This window comes from Onychostruthus taczanowskii, unplaced genomic scaffold (genome assembly GCF_017590055.1).
Source record: "Onychostruthus taczanowskii isolate IOZ18803 unplaced genomic scaffold, ASM1759005v1 scaffold20, whole genome shotgun sequence".
Classification (NCBI taxonomy): domain Eukaryota; kingdom Metazoa; phylum Chordata; class Aves; order Passeriformes; family Passeridae; genus Onychostruthus; species Onychostruthus taczanowskii.
Window position 1 is genome coordinate 11,169,338 of NW_024499240.1, and position 18,314 is coordinate 11,187,651.

The 18,314-nt window shown below is 42.8% G+C and overlaps 1 protein-coding gene across 3 annotated transcripts; it reads left to right on the top strand.

The window, feature by feature from the left end:
* Nucleotides 1–210: 210 nt before the first annotated feature.
* On the top strand, nucleotides 211–17,958 carry ORC2 (origin recognition complex subunit 2). Of its 3 annotated transcripts, none has more exons than XM_041403619.1 (16): nucleotides 211–490; nucleotides 1,384–1,527; nucleotides 1,812–1,898; nucleotides 2,796–2,885; nucleotides 4,240–4,271; nucleotides 5,463–5,520; nucleotides 6,400–6,584; nucleotides 7,189–7,287; nucleotides 8,845–8,954; nucleotides 11,621–11,753; nucleotides 12,154–12,250; nucleotides 13,618–13,764; nucleotides 14,919–15,090; nucleotides 15,378–15,439; nucleotides 16,134–16,252; nucleotides 16,850–17,958. In XM_041403619.1, the coding sequence occupies exons 1-16, from the start codon at nucleotides 394–396 to the stop codon at nucleotides 16,934–16,936; spliced, it is 1,719 nt and encodes a 572-aa protein (XP_041259553.1). In that variant the 5' UTR covers nucleotides 211–393; the 3' UTR covers nucleotides 16,937–17,958. The 3 variants fall into 3 exon arrangements, with proteins under 3 accessions (XP_041259553.1, XP_041259555.1, XP_041259554.1); XM_041403620.1 differs by lacking the exon at nucleotides 211–490 and adding an exon at nucleotides 936–1,029; XM_041403621.1 differs by lacking the exon at nucleotides 13,618–13,764.
* Nucleotides 17,959–18,314: the final 356 nt, after the last annotated feature.

Sequence of the window (18,314 nt, forward strand, 5' to 3'; positions counted from 1 at the left end):
GGGATCTGCCGGGGCGGCGCTCTTCCGGCACGGGGCTCGCGGCGGCTTCGCGTCGCCACAGCGACCCCGGGCACGAGCCCGGGCACCGCGCGCGCCCCGCGGCGGAAGTCCCGCCCCGCGGCCGAGGCGGGCTGGGAGCCGGGCGCGGGTTGGCCGTCGCACGGGTCACTCAAGGCGCGGCTCCCGGGTTGGCTGCCTCGGGGACGGCCGCTGGCTGGCACGTGAGCCCGGTTCCGCCTCCTGCTGCCGCCGTCTCTGCCGGGGGCGCGGGGAACGGGTGGAACCCCGGCCCCGCAGGAGCGGCGCCGTGAGGGGTGAGGCGGGGCCGGTCCGCGCTCCCCCGGCCGCTGCGCCCCCCGGCGGCGGGGCCGCGCCCACGTGACGGGAGCCGCCATGAGCCGGCCTGAGGGGATGCGCGGCAGCCGCCGCTCTCTGCAGGTGAAGTTCGTGTCCGACGAGGACGTCGTCAAGCACATCTCCGACGACTCAGGTACAGCCCAGCCCAGCGCCGCCCGCTCCTCCCTGGGCGCTGGGAGAGGGGTCCGAGCAGCCGCGGGGGCCCGCGGGAAAGGGGCTCTGCAACACCCGAGCTGGGTTCTGCAGAGCCTCGCAGAAGGACGAGGCCTCTGGAGTCGTTCTGCTCCGCTTGACTCCCCCCCTCAGAGTGTCTGTCCCTGGCCGGTGCTGGACAGGCTGCGGCGGGGCGTGTACTCGCTCTCGGTAGGAGCTCCCCCGCAGCAGCGGTAGCGGGTGCCGGGCGCGCCTGCGGCCTGGCGCGGGTAAACGCCCGCACCGTCAGAGCGGAACGAGGCTGCAGGTGTGTGCCGTAGGAGTGCTTCGCGGCAGCTCTGACTACGTTTAAGCCGGGGAACCTCTGTGGAGATGCTTAAAACTTGCCAGTACAAGGCACGGAGCATCTTTTTCAGACTTCAGTGCTGGTCCTGCTTTGAGCAGAAGGTCATGCAGATGATCTCCAGAGGGATTTCAGCCTACATTCTCCCATGAGTGTACTGAGAGCCTATAGGCAAGGTATTTTCCAATTGCTCCTCTTCTCTAGGAAAAAATAACGGTTGGCAAGTACCATCCCCTTTGCGTGCAATTTGATACTGTAATGCATGAGCCACTGTCATTTCTCCTATTCCTGTCTGTGGAGCTGGTGTTTGCTGAAATGGGTGTCTTGCAGGAGCCAGCATACGTGGTGAAGGAGGGATGAATGGCTATAGGGTCAGCTATTGACCAGCTGTTCCCTTAGCAGGACATCTCAGCGTTGAATTTGTTGAGTGATTTGCTAACAGGAGCCTGTTCTCTAAGTCGGGTGGCTGTGTACTACTGCAGTAGAAATAATGAAATAGCAGGAGGTTAAAGCTTTTATTGCAATTCTAGGAACTAAAGTACGGAAGGACAAGGCTCAGCTGAGTGTCAGCGTCAAGAGATTTGTGAAGAAGCTTGAGAATATTTCTGATAATGAAGCTCAGGAGATCCTGGAAGAGAAGAACTATGTTGCTGCTCTTGGAATATGCGCCCAAGGTATTAGCAGGGGAAAACCTAACACAGCTCTGACTTCAGGAGATTCTTTCAGTGTAAGGGTTGTACAGTGTTGGTGAAATTGCTTTTGAGGCTCAATCTGCTCTGTCTTGTGCTTGTGGTAACAGGTAGAAGAGAAGATTATGATTCTAGGGTTTTATTATTGTATTTGTTTTGTATCACCTGCAGTGTAAAACCAAACAGTGAAATGTTGCATTCCATCTTTCTTGGGTTGGGAATTTTATCAGTGCTTTTAAAATAGCTGCAAGTAACATGTCTTTTCACAGATCCAGTGGGAAATGGCTCAAATATAAGTGGTGGTGATGTTTACTCATTCCAGACTCCCAAACGCTCCAATAAAATGGCAGAGTTGGGTATGTTTTGCTCTTCTTTCTCTGCAGATTTAACTGAAGCAAGCAGAAAGTGGCAGTTCCAGAGAGGGTGGAGTGTTTCTGTTCAAACAAGGTGCTTGAGTGTGGTTGTCACTCACATGAAGAATCCCTGTATGTCCAGCACCAGCTGAACTTCATTAGTGTTTATTTGTCACAGCTAATGATACATCCTTCAAAGGATGAGCTGAGGGAGAGGGATCATCCTGCTGAATCACTATACAGAAACTGGTTTTGGTGCCTCTTAGTTTCTGCTGTGTCTTGGGAAGTTGTCTTTCCTATCTTAGACCTCCTTCTGCAGCAGGGTGGATTTCACTGGTGCTCCCTGTTGGAGCTGTGACTCAGTTTGAAAACTGAGGGAAGTCATACTATGATGGTCTGTTAGTCCCAGTGCTGTTACGTGGAATAGGATGTTGGTCATACAAAGGTAGGGACTGTTAGCAGGGTATTTCAGATTCACATCAGTCATTCAACTTCAGCTGGTACTGATAACGAGTAGACACAGGTAAATAGTTCCTCCTGGGGAATTGATGTGTTTGCTTTATCTGATGATCTGTTATGTCCAGCAGAGCAGTCTTAAAGGACTATGTGAGCCTGACCAAACCTCGCTGTAATTCAAAGACACGTGGTCTTCCAGGGAGCAAAACGTTCTCTGCCATTGGCCATATTTGTTAACTTAATTAATTGATGAGTTCAGCCTTTAAAAATCTTTGCTGAGGAAGACAACCACCTTTAGGCTTAGAAAAAATCTAAAAGTATTTGGTTCCTGAGATAGCTAGGGAATATGTAGAGAGCATTTCAGGTGTATGGCTCCATTTCTAGCCAGAGCTGGAAGTTTTGTACCTGACATGTCCTTCCTTCCTTTCCCTCTACTTCCTGCAGCCTCTGAATTAGCCCAGACGCCAGAACGGAAAGTGACACCTGATCACTCCAGGTGCTCTGAGAAGATGGCCAAAACCCCTCAAAACAACAGTAAGTCCTGTGATGGTTTGGGGAACTGAAGCTGAGTGAGCGGGGGTTATGTTTCTCTTTGGGTGGTGGAGTGGATGCTTGAGTTCCAGCTTCTCTCATGCTTGAGTATTCTAGTTAACACCAGGGCTTAAGTATTCAGGTTAACACCATGGGCTGAACAGTTTGATGTGCTTGACCTGTGCTTCACCTGGGTGTCAGATCCCTTCTTCTGCCCTGCTGTTCTAGAGGAAACGTGAACATCTCTCTCATCTATTGCTGTGACATTTCATGACTTCTTTTCTGTTCAATAGAAATACTTGAAGTTGAGAGAGTTATGTGCTGGGCTGGTGTGTTAAACACTGATTGGGTAGGGCAGTGTGGGTGTTCATGTGTAAATTCACACTTTATTATATAATATATAACACCTAGTGCTCCAGGGAGAAATACAGCTGGGAGAAGTCAATGCGTGTCAACACTGGCAAGAGGGTGGGTGTGCATTTGTTCTTGGAGATGTAGTCTGATGTGCTCAGGAGAGAACATTAGTTCATTTTTCAGCCTCATCCCTCCCTGCTGGGGTCTCTTCCTCCTTCCTGGCCTCCCAAATCAGACCAAGAATTAGAAGCTGCCTTCTGTAATAATAACGTTGACTCTTGTGTGTCCTGACACAGGCAGGCTTCTGGAGCTACCACAAACTCACAGCCAGAATGCAAAGAGTAAATTTATTTCTATTCTCTTTCTGAAGCAGCACCTGGGCAGAGGGGCATGAGTGGAGATGCAGGCACCCTTATGTGTGGTTCAGTGCTAGAACCAGCCTGCTGTTCACACTGGTCTGTCAGTGGTTTTGCACATGCGTGGTTTATCCCCATGCTGTGATCTTCACTGTGTTCTCATCTGTCCGTTAGGGTGCCTCCAGGCCTACCAACCACCTACGTTATCTGTACACAGATGTTCTACTTCCCAAAGCACACACAGGGTCAACAGCAATAGATGTGGTATATCTGTTTTTCTGCATTGCTATTTGAGTCTTTACTATCCCCAGCTGCATGGTCACATAAACAGCAATAGACGTGGTATCTGTTTTTCTGCATTGCTATTTGAGTCTTTGCTATCCCCAGCTGCATGGTCACTTGAGCGTATTTGCAATTCTCATTGCCAGTCTTCCACTTCTAACCATTCCTCCCAGCAACTCTCTTTGTTCTCTCCTTGCCTGCCTGTGAGGAACTAGAGGCTTCCCTCATAGGATTAACTGTCCAAGGACCTGATATTCTGGTGCAGTGTACTTTTGAACAGTGAATGCCTGTTTTGCTAATGGACCATCATGTGCCAGTGTTGAAAATTTGCAGTACTCTGTACAATGCTGTTTCTTCCTTTTCAGAACATTCATGTTCAAACAAAGTGCAGCAGAGGGTGAGTAATGACTTTACATTGCTTGGATTTTGTATTTGGGTTTTTATCCCCATTCCTAAAACTTGAACTAGCCAATTACTACAGTTCTGGAAAGGAAGGACCTTGAAAAGCATACTCCACAGTAGAGATGTCTCTTCTGTTCTAACCAGACAGGAGTAACTCAAATGAGAACCATTAATCAGGACTATGGGATTTGGAGTCAGTGGGCAAAAAATAGGTTTGACAGCTTAATTATTGCATTAATGACAACTTAATTGTTAGCATCCTCACTTGCATCACACAAGTGAGGATGCTAGATAATCCCTTAATGCACAGTTAAACTCACGGCTTTCCAGTTTCTCACTAAAGGAACAAACAGCCCTGATTGTAAGAAATGCTGTTAGAACAGGAGTTCCAGAACTGTGATGCTGTTCAGTTTCTTACTTACCAGTTGGTTTATAAAGAAGAGAGACAGTGCAGAACTGCCAGTTGTGGTAGCTATGGAGTGAAAGAGCAGGCTTTCTAAAATAGTACAGCATCGTAGCAGAAATGTGTGCACAGTTTTTCTGGTATGAGGTTCCAGGATGAGATACACCTGAAAAAGATGTGCTGTTTGGGGATGCCATAGTCACTGCTTGATGATTTCACATCCACTTTGTCAGGATCAACAAAAGTATTTCCTAAGTATTGCAGACTTGATCCAGTATCCAAGTCAGGCATGTGCTTTAAACATATGTAAGGAAAATGTGACACTACAACTTGGTGAGCCCAGGCAGCTTGGGTTCCTTTGCTGTACTTCTGGGCTTAGTATGCTGTGGTCTTCTGTCATTCTGGTCGTTGTTTTCATAGAGGACTTCCAGATGACTTTGAGTAGACAGCATGATGTGGAAGGTGACTTTTGTGGGGACTGAAGCATTTCCAGTTTGTCATTGCTTTGGTTTGGCTGTTCCTGAGAGGCCAAGGTTGGCATCTTGGTTGGAGATTTCAGTTTTCTACTCCATGTTGAGCTGAAAGAATTAAGCCCATTTTGGAACTTGATCCTATCTTCCTCTGAATGGGAAAACAAGAAGCCTCCATACTTAACTGCCTCTGCTTTTCCAGTTTAATATGGGCTGAAATAGTTTGGAAATGTAACCTGTCTTTGCTTGGCAGAGGGTAGTTTAGAGCAGAGAGATATTTCTTTTAATGCATGTTTTTTCTTTGCTCTTCCAGAGTAAAAAGAAAGAATTTGTGTCCACTACACCTTACAGACTCAGAAAGAGACTAGCAGGTAAAGATCAGCCTTTGTCAGCTGCCACAATCAGAGAGGCGCTGTGTTTGTTCAAGGGAGAGTGTTTTCCTGTTGAGCTTCTGTTTGTGGTAGCAGTGTGACTGAAACAACCTGATTTATGCTGCAGAGTGTAGAAATATCCTTAAGGAAATCCATGTAGACCTTGCTCTACAACTGATTACTATTAAGGTGAGGGGTGGAAGGGTTAGAAGCACCAAGTTACTGAACTTCAGTAACATGATCAAAAGAGACAAAACTTTTGGTAATCTTACCTGTGCTGACATTTAGTGTGGCCCAGTTGCTTGAACCAGGCATAAAACTTTTGGATGATGGCTGGGACGTTCATGTCAGAGTATTTCCAGTAACTGGTTGGCTAAACCAAAATGAGTGCAGAGGAGAGTTTAGTACATGGTGTTTCATCTTCTGTTGCTTTTGTGCTGAGAGACCAAGACTGAGCCAGATTTCATCTGTGCTCTTCAATCAGTGCTGCTAATAGAGGTATTTTACAACAATTTGTTTGCAGAATGTGACATAGAAGATACTCAGCCTGCACGATTGGCATTTGGAAAAACTGACATAGAGCTGCTAAGAGAAATAGGGAATTCCATTGTCCATTTTTAGTCTCTTTTTATGGTACAATGGTGTTTCTTGGTTGGTATCAAGGAGGAGGCTTTACTTAACAATACTTTGTGATCCTAGAACTGCAAAAGAAATGGCCATCTGTGTTTGCAGTTCTCTTAGGCATTGATTTTACCTTTCTGTGAAATATATTTAGGATTCATGTGCTTGAAAACATCTAGAGAATGTGTGTGAGATGGTGCAAAATGAATTCTGTGTAAGAAGTCATTCCTAGCTTTTAACCTTAAAATTTATCTCTAGCTCCAGATCCCTATTTAGAAAGTGAGAGTGAATATTCTGCTTCCTGCTCAGAGGAGGAGGATGAGGATGAAGAGAAGGAAGTCAGCACTTTTTTATCAGATCAAAAGACTCCGGCAAAAACCAAGGCTGCATCTACACCTCCTCCCAGAAACAGCCTAGCCAAAAAAAATAAGGAGCAAAAGATGGTGAGTGTGCAAAAATATACCCCTGAGCTAGCAAACATGAAAGGATGTATGGTGACAATAAACTGTTAGTGACCTCACCTGACCGTGGGGAGGAACTGCTAGACTCATTTGAGATCAAACCAGCTGGGCTGGCTTTTGCTGTACTTCTGAGTAATCCTTGGTGGACAGGCACCGTGTGAACCTCTGTGCTAACCCTGCTGGCATCATTAGCAGCTTCAGAAGGAGATAAGATGTCCATGGAGCAGGAGACCTTGTATTGATTGAGACAGGATGAAGAAATTGATTCCTGTGGTTCCAAAAGGAGTACGCATTACTGTTCTGGCTTGGTGTTCAGCTTAATTGTCTTAGTTGGTTCCAGCAAGAGGGATCCCCACACCAATTAAGAATTACTGTTATGTTGTCTCTCTCATAATCTCTTTTCTGGCTCTCCAGGAAAGGATCATTGACTAGGTTAGCTTTGGCAGAATGCTGCTATAGAAACCATTTTTGCAAATATTTTCTGTCTTTCTGTATTCACCCTTGCCCTATGTCTCATTGGCCATCTTAGGAAGAGGGGCAGCTTCATAACAGGAGGAGTGTTACTGATCTTGCTGTCCTTTTATAGGGCAACCTGGTGGAGGAATACTTTGAAGCTCACAGTAGTTCCAAAGTGCTCACTTCAGACCGAACACTGCAGAAGTTGCGGAAAAAAAGATTGAATCAGGTACTGTTCATAGTGAATCACGCAACTCTGGGTTTTTGATTTCTGTGATATAGTTTCCTCATCAAAATCTCTAATGTTGCTATTTTCACTTTATTTCTACTGATTACATGGTCAGTGGTAATGCTGATTTAGGTAGCAATTTAAGCAGTATGTTTTCTACTGCTCTTAGCAGGGACTGTGTCCAGTTGTTTGAACCTGAGGCCGTAGGAAAAATGCAGGGAGAAGGCACTGTCAGGTGAGGTCACAGCTGAAAGCTGCAGTTAACGGAAAAGGTGAAAATTTGCTTTTGGGGAAGAAGAGGGAGAAGCAGAATTGTAGAGACTTGCATTAAAACATCATTTTTGTCAATGAAATGGTAGGAGGAATTAAAAACTGTCTTGACTGTTTATGTGTAGTGGAAATCAAGAGAGCTGATTTCATCTGAACATTACTAGGTCACTTGCAGAACTGGAACCAGCTCTAAATGTTGTCATGTAGTTTGTTAGATGTGCTTTGTTCCCTTGCAGTTTCTAGGAGACAGGAATAGTCTGATGGTGGCGACTGAATTACAAATCAAGCAGTTGTACTCTACAAGGACAGGTCTCAGGGAATTGTGTAGAGTACCTGGAGCTCTTGTGTCTGTGACTGCTTGTTGTATCCATTTGTGTTTGAAAGATGGCATATATGCAGACTGCCTGCTGTTGTCTAGAATTGCTGCCCAGAGTAACATCTGGATTTTTAACAAGTTCTTTCGTAACAGCTGTCGGAGGAAATCACAGCTTACAGTGTTAAAGCTACTGCTGTCTTCAAAGTAGTTGTAGCAGTTCTGTCTCTCAGTGTTTTATTTGTCTGATACATTGCAGCTGCCTTTCCAGTGTCAACTGTCTTCTACTGCAAGGGAGTGGGAAGCAAAGTTGTTAAAATTGAAGAGAAAGAGAGGCCAGTGTAGATTTGATGCTGACTATCATGCTACTGTGCATCAGCATGACAGCATATCTTGAAAGCTGAATTAATCCTTCGATTCTTGATGCTTTTCTACATTGAGCTATCAGCTGCAAATTAAATCCTTTCTGCTGTAGGTTTTTTTTTGTTTTGTTTTTTTTTATTTTAAGATGGTGGGCATTTTGAGCTTTCTCTTGTAGTGACAAACACCTGAACCCTTGCTAAGCATGTTGATTGGAGCCTTTGTTCCCATGATGAGGGATATGATGTTGTGTCTTGTTGGTACAGTGCTTGGTGATGTGTAAGCTCCGGGTGTATCTGTTTTTCCTGTAGTGGTTTTTCCATACTTGGCATGAAGAGAAGAATACACAGTGTGTCATCTGTTCTAGTCCTAGTCTAGCTGCTGTTTACCATAATGAGGTTACTTAATCTCTGCTTTGTATCTCCAGTAGCAAAACTCTGCCTAGTGGGGTCTTAATGGGGGGGGGGGGGGAAACTAACCACAAACTGAATGCACTGACAGTGAAAACTATTCTCTCCAGATAAGGGAGCATGCTAGAGGGTGTTTTAAGGATGTCAGGTGTATCTCTTGCTTCTTCTCAACTTTGAATGACTGTCATCTCTTTTTCAACACAGCAAACACTGCATAATCTTTTGAAAAATACTCCCCTTGCCTATGCTGCTGAAATCAGAGACCTTAACCAGCAACATGAATCCTTGTTTTCCAAGTGGATGCTGCAATTACAGTAAGTATCCAAGGAGAATCATTGAAGAAGCTTAGTTAAAAGGCACTGCCAGTACATTTACCCTCATGTCAGTAACATCCTGTGGATGCATTAAGGAGAAAATTTTTCTTTGATTGCTTAAATTTAAAAGTGGGTGACATTAATTCAGTCTATCTGATTAAGTCCTTGAACCAAATGTCTGAAGTGCAGTGAAGTTGCATTCTACCTGGTTAGTTTGCCTGTGCCTCTCTAAACCAAGCTAGAGGGCATTCACAAACAGGGAACATGAATAGTGAGAGAACAGGGAAAATAAATTATCAGAAAAGTGCTCTTTGTGAGGAATCATTTTTGTTTTCAGCAGTGAGTTAGTAGTGAGTAGCCCACCCTCACCATCTTCAGTCTGTGCCTATCTCCAGTGGTGTAGCAGTTAACTTTCAGCGCCTGTGATACCTAATGATCTGGCCATGAAAAACCCTAATGCTTTTGGAAACACTGGAAATAGAAATTTTATTTGGCTTTGTGTGTATCTTCATGGGAAGGAGAAGGGTGAACATTCAGGAAAGCAAATGGAACTATAGAGACCCTGTGAGATTCTGAAGCACCTTAAAGAAGGCAGACCAACACCACTGAGGCTGGAGCCAATACTGGTGATGAGAAAGCCCCTTGGAAGCTTTTATAAGGAAGTGGGATATAAGGAAATTTTTGATCCATGGGGAGGACAGAGAGTATGAAGAAGACATCAGCTTTGAAAGTTGGAGAGTTGCAAGAGGAGCAGTTCTGTTATTTGGTGATCTGGGCACATGGTTAGAGATGTATGTGGCAAAGCAGAAGAAACAGATCCTTTGATGACAATGAAGGCAGTGACAGCTGTTGAACACCTTACCTTTGCCCAGTTCTGTTTGAATAACCTGATACTCTTCTTTCTGATCAAGATAATGCTTTTCCTGCTTCTCAAACCTAAACAAAGCGTTGTGATTCCTGTGGTGACCCACACCTGAAAGTAAAGAAGTGCTTAAGATTCAAAAATGCTTATTGGTCGAAAGCAATGACAGAAGTCAGAGGGTCCATACAAATCATAGAGTTTTATTAGTAAATCACACACTTTCATGGAAAGTGTGAAAATCATGGAAATTGGTATGTTAGTCCCTGACCTATTATATAGGCACAGCACTGGGTTTTGGATAAAGGGGAAGGGTGAAGGGAAAAGAGAAACTAAAGAGCTTAATTTTAAAAAGGAAATATGAATTAAAGAGTGAAAAAGAGATCACCTGCCATCACTCCAGCACTGAGCCAGCTTAAGGAATGGTGATCCTGTGTTGGTTCAGCTGATGAGATGTCCAGGGTCTGGGGGGCATCACCTCAGCTTGTGCAGGGAGGATGTCTTTTTATGGACAGGTGTCTCTATGCCCAAAGACAGGTTTGTCACTTTCTATGCTAATTAGTGGGGCTCTTTGGTAGTCACAGTCCCACCTTATAGTCCCATGTCCACTTCCTGCCTGTACTTCGTTGTTCTTTCTCATGGAAAGGTTTTGCCTTATCTCCACCTGGGCCCCCTTCTCCTGCCAAAATTTGTTTTTTCTCACAGCATGTTAGTGCCAGTGGTCCTTGGTTATTACCAGTTATTCTTGTCTGTTACCACTTGGTTGGCTTCACAGCCACCTGGTTATTGGTGTTTGAGACATACTATCGGTCAATTACCTTCTGGGAATTGAGAGCTCAAAAAGATCTTACTCTGGACCACTGCTTGCAGTGTTGTTAGAGAGTGGACTTGAATATGCAGCAGTCCCCCATAACGGAGAGCTCAAAGGGTCCCACTTTAGACTGCTTTTGTAGGGACACAAGACAGTGGGCTTCACTCAGAGCGATTTTTTCATCCTGGCCACAATTAGAGTCAGTAACTTCCTTTGAAGGTGCAGCAACAGAAATATTATTCCACTTGGATTGTTACTCAGGCAAGAAAAATGAATTTCCAAGGCCACTCATTAGAAATTGGGTGCTCATTAGACAATATTAGTTCCTGGGAACAGACAGTGTTTCTGATAAGCTGGAGAGAGTTTTAGTCTAGGTGCAGTTCATCAAGGCTAAGGCCTAAACAGCATTTCCCATATCATAGTGCAGCCTTAAAGAGGTTGGGGGATGTGACTAAAGTCAGCTTTTCTGGGTCTCTGTGATTCCATACCATGCTGTCTTTCTGCTTTCCTGCCTCTTTTTCTGTGAAACAATCAGCATAAGAAATATATATGAATATAGAGTAATTATGCTTTGAAATTGTGCCTGAGGATCAGAGTGGTAAACCAGTATGAAGGTTTGCTTTGTTTTTTAGTAAACACGTAATAAAAGTACTTGGTGAGGGGATGCACGTGAGTGTTGATTACCATTTCTTGCCTGAAGCTGTAGATCTAGTATTCTGTTCTTAGTCAATAGCATTTTCTTCCATCCATGTTTTCCTAGGTTTGTGAGCCTCTAGGCTGCTAAAATGATTCTTTTGCTAGGCTGCAAATGCCAGGTTTCAGATTCCTTGTAGCTAACCTTATTTATCAGCTGTAAGCTTAAGGTAAGCCCGGAGTTGACAGAACATTAAATTTTTATAACCAAGATTGCAATGGATCATTTTGCTTAATGAAGGTATGGACCTAAAACGAGACTTTCACTTCTTTGATCCCGTGTATTTTCTCACTTTGCTGCAGCTTGGGTTTCAATATTGTGCTTTATGGACTGGGCTCAAAGCGTGATCTGTTGGAGAAGTTTCGTACCTCTTTCCTCCAGGATTCTGTTCACCTGGTGGTTAATGGATACTTCCCCAGCATCACTGTGAAATCTGTAAGTGTAGGAAAAGTTTGTGGATTTATGTATTCATCCTGTGTTACAGATACCTCTAGAGTCTTTCAGTGTAAAATGTTAAGGAGACCTGCTGCACCCTATAGCAACAGATTCTGAATGTAGAGCAGTTCCTCTCTCTTCTAACACTTTGAAGAAATGATCCCATACATTTTCCAAGGAATTGCAGTAATTTCTGTAGTTAATAGATATTCATCATTCTAAAGCCTTGTTTTATGTCACTGTTTTGAGAAAGGGTATAATTTTTTTGTTTACGTTCACTGTTTTAGGGATTTTATGGTAATAATCAGATTATCTCTCAAAAAGCAGCCAAGGGCTCAGTTTTAGATTTTCTGCACTTCAATGCCAGAGCCCTTCATAAGGAACCTGTTTTCTTTTTCAGATTCTCAACTCCATCACAGAGGAGGTTTTGGACCATATAGGAACCTTCCGCAGCCCCCCTGACCAACTTGAATTCATTACGAAAAGGTTTAAAGAAGGTAAAATTACTAACTTTATGCATAAAAATGTTAGAGTCTACTTACTGTTAAGAGAGCCTGGACATTTTCTTCCCCTATGATTTTTATACAGGCATTTACAGTTTCTTAGCATTGTAGCTAGTATACTTTCTTGCTTGTAATGTATGCAACATATATGAGAACATGCATGCACTGGGAGTATCTGTGTACATACATGTGTAACAACCCCATGTAAGCTGTTAGCTCAGTCAGTGTTTTACAGCAGGACAGCAGTGTGTCAAACAAGCAGGTTAGAATTAATGGCAGGCAAATATGTATGAATTTGCAGAAAAACTGGTTCCAGTTCTAGAATTGTTTCTGGACTCAGGAAATGGTTGTTTATTGGAATAAACCAGACAAGACTCCATTTTCTTCATGCAGGAAAAACCAAATCTTTATTGTATAGGTCATATTTTATAGGATTACCAGAAGGCCCTGTGCCAGATCTTACTGGTGGACAATACATTCACACCTAGTTCATTGGTCGGTACATGGTATTTTGCATATCTATCTAACTTCTGTATTTTAGCTAGTTTACATATTTTTTTCTTCTGATTCTTATGAGACAGATCTTATTATTTATGCAGGTGCTAGTTGTTTTTCACCCAGAAATATGTTCTTGTGTTAACGAGCTCTCATACCAAGATTGTTTTCGCATGGCAACTTGCAGATTACTTAGCTTCACTTAGAAGAAATGACCTATTAATTTAACAGAGCAGGCCTGACTTTATGAGGCCTTTCTTTTATAGTTCTTCTACCTGTCTATGACAGTTGTTCCCAGGGATAAGTACAGCAGCAAGAAGCAACCTGAAAATTTTAACATCTACCATTTGCATTATTATAGAGCTAGGTCTCTAACTTTTTTTCAGAACTTGTTAAAATTTTCAATGAAGTTATGATGCTTTGGATCCAACTTTAAATAGAAAATGCATTTTTACTGTGAGGAGGAGCTTAAAGATCCTAGTCAAGTAAATCAAAAGCAGCTGAAAAAACTGCTAGTGTTCCATTCTAAAATATATTTCAGTGACCTTCAATTGCAAAAGAAACACAGCTAAAGGGACAATTCCTGGTAGAACTGTGAGCAAGTGGAAAGTGGATTATAACAGAAAAGCTTAAACTGAAAAAAACCAACACTGTAGCTGTGATGACAGTGAATTGAGAAAAACCCTTTTAGGTGCTCAGAAACACCCAGTATAGCTTCAAACTATGTTGTACAAGGAAAGCAATATTGGAGTAATGTATATGGAGAGTGGTGGAATACACTTATGCTACACTGCACAGGGAATGGGAAACCAGCTTGTGTGCAGTTTCTTTGATTGGTTCTCTGCTGTTTTTTTCTGACCTTGCAGATTCATCTTTAGAGCTTTATGTCCTCATTCATAACCTGGACAGCCAGATGTTGAGAGGAGAAAGAAGTCAGCAGATCCTTGCACAGTTATCCTCCCTGCCTAGCATTTACCTCATTGCCTCTATCGATCACATCAATGCTCCTCTCAGTGAGTTCCCCTGGGCCTGATGTAGCCAAGAGAAAGATCTGTGTTCTGCTTTGGGACTGCTAAGCATGTTTCATAAGCTCATGTATTGCTTACAATGTATTACTGTTACTTAGGATGTATTACTGTTGATGTGTAGAACAGATCTCTTGATGAATGATGTATAGTCCTGATTGGGAGTGTGGCTGTGCTGAACCAAAACTGTAAAGATACTGAGAAATACCACTAAGCATAATATACAAATAGACTCCAAGCTTTTGGCACCATTTGATTTTAGGAACTTACTGAACTGGAGATTGGATGTTATGTCTGTCATTGCATCTAAACAATTTTCTTTTATCAGTCAGTTTTGTGGGTAGAATGGGAGCTTCAGACAAAGTTTATTAGAGAAGCCCTCCTGTTGAATCAGGAGGTGCAGAAAGGACCCCCTTCCTTTCTAAGATCCACACACAGGATCTAGGTGTGGCTGGACCCAGTCTTAGCCCCAGACTTAGTTGATGGTTTATATTAAAGGATTATATAGGTGTAACTGAACTTTTGTCTCACAAAATTAAGGATGGCAAAGTAAATATACTTAAATAACTTACTTACTTACTTATATTGATTACTATTATGATTAGACCAAAAGATCCTAATCAGAATTATTTACGACACAGCACAGGTAGCTGTAACAATTAGTAGAGTTCTTTCTCTCTACAGCAATATTGAAGCAGTTATATTAAAGCTAGCAACAACTATACAAGCAGAAAATATTACTTACCCATACCAACAACCATGGGCAGATCTCTTTAGCTCAGCCTGAAGGAGTAACCTTGAGGGAGGAATTTCCACACACTCTGAGAAGGGTCTTGTTTCAGCTATTTCAGTCCCCCTCTAGGTAGAGCTTCCAGCTACAGCCAGAAATTGTTTGCATATTCCTGACTCTGGAACGATTTACAATGTATCTATGGAAAAGGGATGCCTGCAAATGTTTTGTTGCTGAGAATTTATCTTACTGGAACTGCAGTTATCAGGGTGTATGTAATGTGAATTTCGAAAGTATACATTGTTTCCTCAGTCCTACAGCAGAACTATGTGCATTTTAATATTGCTTGTTTAACACCTTAGAAAACATAAATCTCCTGGTTTTTTCTGCTCTTTCTGTTCTCTGTGTCTAGTGTGGGATCAGGCCAAGCTGAGCCTCTATAACTGGCTTTGGTATGAGACAACCACATTTAATCCTTACGTGGAAGAAACATCTTATGAGAACTCGCTTTTAATACAACAGTCTGGATCTTTGGCTTTGAGCTCCCTAATGCATGTCCTGCACAGCCTCACTCTCAATGCCAGGTAAGATACTGTTACACTTCACAGTAGCACTTACCAAGGACTTACTTACAGTCCTTGCAATCTGTGTTTTCTGATAGTGTTCCAGACCAAGATGGTAGGACCTAGGTTCCAGCTGATTGGTTACTTTAAATGAGCAGCATTTGGATATCCAGCCTTGTCAGTGATGAGAATCACAACCAGGTCTTTGTGCATAAAGCAAAATTAGTTAATATTTTCTAACTGTGTGAGTTTTGGGCTGTTTTTGAATTATTATTATTTTGATTTTCCCCTTTCCGCCTTTCACTTAGAGGGATATTCAGACTGCTTGCTCAGCACCAGCTGGAGAAAAAGGACAATCCATCTTATCCCGGTAAGTACCCACCTTTTCTCATTTGTTTGGAGTGTTGCTGTTTACAGCAGCCCTGGGTTTTGGTATGCAGGTTACACATCCAGCAACAGAAGTGCTCAAACAGTTGGCTCAGTGAGGCTCACTGTCTTTCTAGTGGCACTGTGTCAGAATCAGACAGGAAATCAATAGACTGGCTGGTTCTGAAGGACCGCCTTTTACATGCTTAGACATGGCTGAGACCATTGATGGGGGACTGTGGAGTAAAAAAAATTAAAATTAAGACTGAATTTGTATAACTTGCACTTAAATGTCCTATATAAATGGCTTCTCATGTACCCCTGCTTTCTAGGGTACACGTGGAATATTCTGTCACTGTCTGTAATAGGTGTTGCAGTGGATATGAATAACATTTTAATGGTAAAGAAAGCAAGATAGAGGAGTTGGAAATTAAGAGAAATTAGCGATTGTAGAAAGTGCATTTAAAGTGCTATTAAAATTCTATTAGGCAGCAGGGTGACTCAAATGTTAACTCAGCTGTTTTCCATTAATTACTGAAGTATTATCTTAGCTGTATACTTCCAAGAGGTGATGATACTGTAGCCACTGTCGTCTAAGCCAAAGCAAGATTTTCAGGTGGACATGTGGTGTTAGACCTGGAAAAATCTGAAAAATCTTACTACTTCAGTTTCTTGTTCTTGCCTTTTTCTGTCTCCAGGGATGTCTTTCCAAGACTTTTACCAGCAGTGTCGGGAGGCTTTCCTTGTGAACAGTGACTTGACACTCAGGGCACAGCTGACAGAATTCAGGGACCACAAGCTGATCCGGACCAAGCGGGTGAGTCCAGGGAAGAATTCTATTCAGCCACTTTGAACAAAAAGGATGCTTACTTTTTGTATTGTTTTAGGCAAGTAGGAACTGGCAAGGGGCTGAAATTCTGTAATTGCAGCTATTTCCATGCCTCCAATTTGTCAACACCCTTTACACGGATAGAGGATTATAGAAACGCAGTGTGCTTTGGTTATTCAGCAACCTACATCTTCTTTTTGAAGGCTGTGAGAAGTAGCAGACTATGGAGCCTGCCAGTCTGCTTCCAATAGTATTGCCTGTATTTCTATAAGGAAGGAATGCAGACTTGTCATAATAATGAGGCAGTATAGCAGTACAAGATATAGGAACACAGTGTCGAGAGCTTTGTAGTGTCAGACAAGCATAACCCACCAGCAGATTTCTCATTTAGTGACTTTTCTCGGTATTTGTGCATTTCCTGTGTTGCTCCAGTGAAATATTCCAGGTTTTCAGTAATGTATTTGTTCAGAGTGCTGTCTAGCTCTAATCCAGACTGCAGATAGATGCTAGCATTGCAGTGCTGTCTAGTGGCTTGCCTGGCACTGGACACTGGTGTTAACAATGTTTGTGCATGTCTGTTCTCAGGGAGCTGATGGTGTGGAATACTTACTAATTCCTGTCGATGACAGTACCTTGACCGACTTCTTAGAGAAAGAGAATGAAGATGTGTAACATCTGTGTCCTCAGTGTCTACAGCAACTGCTCTCAATGGCTGCTGGAGAGGGGCATATGCTCAGATCTCTTTATCCAGACTCACAGCTGCTGGCACTGATAAGTAATAATTCTAATGAATCTTGCTCATTGTTCAACTACCTCAGGTAGTTTGGAATGATGACTTCTGTAAGCAAGGCCTCTCTTGCGCTCTAGTTGGATTTGTCTGCTTTGTCTTTTAGCTCAGACAATGCCTTCTTCCTATCTGTGTATGCAACCTCACAGCCAGAAAAACAAACTTGGTGAGATTGTGCCTTCTGCTCTCTACCTCAGTAGACTTGAAGGTTTTATTGGAGCAATTTACTTGGGAAGTGCAAATCACAAGATGGTCAAGAGCTTTAGTTTGTACTAGTGGTGCAAATTTTCTCAACTGAGTGCTATCCAGTACTCCTCTACCATTTAGACAAAACTAGCTTCCAGTATATGAAGACAAGACTTATAATGCTACAAGACCTGCCTTGACTGCATGAGGAAAGGAGAATGTGAGTGTGTTTGGGATGCTGCAGGTAACTTAGTAAATTCTGGCAATAAAACTGAAGGACTTGTCCCAAACCAACATCCTTTTATAAGATGTAGATAATCAAAATTTTGATGGACTTATGTTATTGCCTGCTACTTTCCAAGGTGCAATCCAGGACTGTGAGGGGGCTGTGAAGCTTTTTTGTTTATTTTTTTAAAGCTTGATTGTATATTTATATTTTTTACATCAGGAGTGCCCACTGATCCTGGAGGAGGCCTTAAATGCCACTTAGAAGCTCTCCCTTTTTTTAAGCTCTTAGAGGTTGGGATACCTCTAAGAGCTGAAGTATGACATCTTCAATTCATTTTTTCTCAGTTATGTGGGAGGAAGCTGTATAGTTCCATCATCTGTAGTCTGCCAGCCAGACTTCAGGGATTCTCTATGCCTAATATTTGGTAGCTGTCTTACAGCTCATTGTTGTAATAGTTCAAATCAATCAAATAAAGTACTTTATTAATTTTCATTAGTTTGTCTTGTCTTTCACAATCTTTTTATGTTGCAGGACGATAGAGATCCTTGTGGCAGTTGTGCAAAAGCCTCATTTTCATTTATGTCAAATATCCATGCAGAAGATTTCAAACTACTGAGTAGAAATATTTTACATTGTTTCTTACATCAAAATCAAGAATCACTTGCCTGCCTTTTAATACCAGTATATAGCTTCTAAAGAGAACCAAAACATCCCATGGAGCAATAGTACCTTATCTGCACCTCACTGACAGAGGCAAGAGAGATGTATGGCCTGACTTTTGTATTAGAGCATCTGCCTACCCCACTGTCAACTTGATTCTTCACACAGGTCCTTTCCCTTTACTTGGG